Source organism: Silene latifolia, unplaced genomic scaffold (genome assembly GCF_048544455.1).
Source record: "Silene latifolia isolate original U9 population unplaced genomic scaffold, ASM4854445v1 scaffold_88, whole genome shotgun sequence".
In the NCBI taxonomy this organism is placed as follows: Eukaryota; Viridiplantae; Streptophyta; class Magnoliopsida; order Caryophyllales; family Caryophyllaceae; genus Silene; species Silene latifolia.
This window is the reverse complement of record NW_027413793.1, coordinates 271,410-273,618: the sequence shown is the minus strand read 5'-3', so window position 1 is coordinate 273,618 and position 2,209 is coordinate 271,410. Positions and strand designations below refer to the sequence as shown.

The following is a 2,209-nucleotide window of genomic DNA, read 5'->3' as shown; positions in this document are numbered from 1 at the left end:
TAATAATAATAATAATAATAATAATAATAATAATAATAATAATAATAATAATAATAATAATAATAATAATAATAATAATAATAATAATAATAATAATAATAATAATAATAATAATAATAATAATAATAATAATAATAATAATAATAATAATAATAATAATAATAATAATAATAATAATAATAATAATAATAATAATAATAATAATAATAATAATAATAATAATAATAATAATAATAATAATAATAATAATAATAATAATAATAATAATAATAATAATAATAATAATAATATGTTGTCCTTTGCTGGCAGCTTATTAACACTGTTCTCTTTGGGTTGCATAATTTTTGGGGGGCATGTGTGATCTTGCCTAAGGGTGTGGCTAAACGAATATCGCAATTATGTAAGAACTTCTTATGAGGTGTTGATAATGGAGGCAGGAAGCTTGTCTGTCAGAAGTGGTCTCACCTTTGTAGGCCAAAAGATGAAGGAAGATTTGACATTAAGGAAATTTTGAGCTGGAATAGGGCACAGGCAGTGAAGTGGCTCTGGAAGATTGAAACTCAACCTCATTCTATATGGGTGCAATGGACTGAAGCTTATTTGTTGAAAGGATCTAGTATTTAGACAATTGAGAGGTCCTCTGCTACTTCCTGGTTCTAGAATAACGTCTTGGCTATCAGGTCCGCACTGAGTAGTCTAATGGGTGCTGCTGGGGCCAAGGAATTGTTATTGAGCATGGCTGGTAAGTTTGAAGTAAGTCAGATTTACAACTTATTAAGACCTGCTTACCCCAAGGTTTTCTGGCGCTATTCAGTCCATGATTCTGCTGTATATCCAAAGCACAGGTTCATAGGGCACTTAGCTGTCCAGATGAGGCTTCCAACGGTGGACTCACTTGTTCAGAGAGGGTTTTCTTGGATCAATCGATGTGCATTGTGTGAGGCTGCTCAAGAAACCCACCAACACCTTTTCTTTGAATGCACCTGGTCAGCTGCACTTTGGACTAGGATTCAGAGTTTCTTTTCCTTTGCTACCCATTCTAATGAGCTGGCCTCTGTTCTAGCTTGGTTTCATTCTCATAATAGAGGTAGTAGCTGGATTAAGAAAAGAAAGAGAAGTGCTCTCCTGAGTGTTATTTACCAAATCTGGCAGGAACGTAATCATCGTATATTTCGCAGTCAAGATAGGAGTATTGATGTCGTTTCTCAGCTAGTCATATCTCAGGTCACTCTTCGAATGTCGTTTTGTTCTTTGGGTCTAGATGAGGCTACTATTCTCCGTCATATGTACTGAGTAGGTTTGTTGTTTTTAGGGGGCTTTCATGGCTTCCTTTGTAGATGGGTCGAGGGGTCTTGTTTTTATCCTTCCTATTTAATGAATAAAAGATCCTCTTGCTTTCTGCAAAAAAAAAAATAATAATAATAATAATAATAATAATAATAACCTTGTTCGCGACACCTTATTGGACATCTGCTACAGGTCGGGGATCTCTGCTGGTAGGGAGGTTGATATCGGTTTGGTTGATGGGCATGGTTGCTCCCTTCGTCCGGCGGATCTGCTTCTTTATTCCTGGGACAGGGGGCGTGATGTGTGTGTGTAGATCTGACGGGGTCTTCCCCTTGTCTCGGGCCGGTTGTCCGATTTTGTGCTTAGGGTCGGGTTGTTCTTGATGATGCTCAAAATGAAAGTGTGCCAAGTACGGGATTTGTGCACGACTTACCGGTTATGGTTTCCTACCCTTCTCTTTTTCTTCGCTGGGAGAGCTGGATACGGATGTTGTGCCTTTGCTCAAGCGGATCCATAAATTCTCTGTTTCTCAGGATGCAGGGGCTCGCGCGGCCGCTTACATTTTTACTAGACTTAGCTTTGCTATTTCTAAGGGAGTGGGCGCCCAGATTGTATCTCGGTTGCCCACCAATTTCTTGTAAACTTTTGATTGATTAATAAAAGTTTGCGTTTTATAATAAAATAATAATAATAATAATAATAATAATAATAATAATAATAATAATAATAATAATAATAATAATAATAATAATAATAATAATAATAATAATAATAATAATATTTTATAATTGGGTGAGTTTCCTAGCAATTTCCTTATTGTCTTATTTTCTACTATAAATACCATATTGACCTCACACATTGGCTTTCATTCACACATAAAACACACAATAATTCATGAGAGAGAGAGAGAGAGGGGGAGATC

General features: G+C 35.3%; 1 protein-coding gene across 1 annotated transcript; it reads left to right on the top strand.

The window, feature by feature from the left end:
* Positions 1-699: 699 nt before the first annotated feature.
* On the top strand, positions 700-1,293 carry LOC141640519 (uncharacterized). Its single transcript, XM_074449290.1, has one exon. It carries the CDS (start codon positions 700-702, stop codon positions 1,291-1,293), a length of 594 nt encoding a protein of 197 aa, XP_074305391.1.
* Positions 1,294-2,209: the final 916 nt, after the last annotated feature.

Bases quoted from the DNA above. Each gene is read 5' to 3' on its own strand.
- LOC141640519 (XM_074449290.1), top strand. From the start codon at position 700: ATGGGTGCTGCTGGGGCCAAGGAATTGTTATTGAGCATGGCTGGTAAG.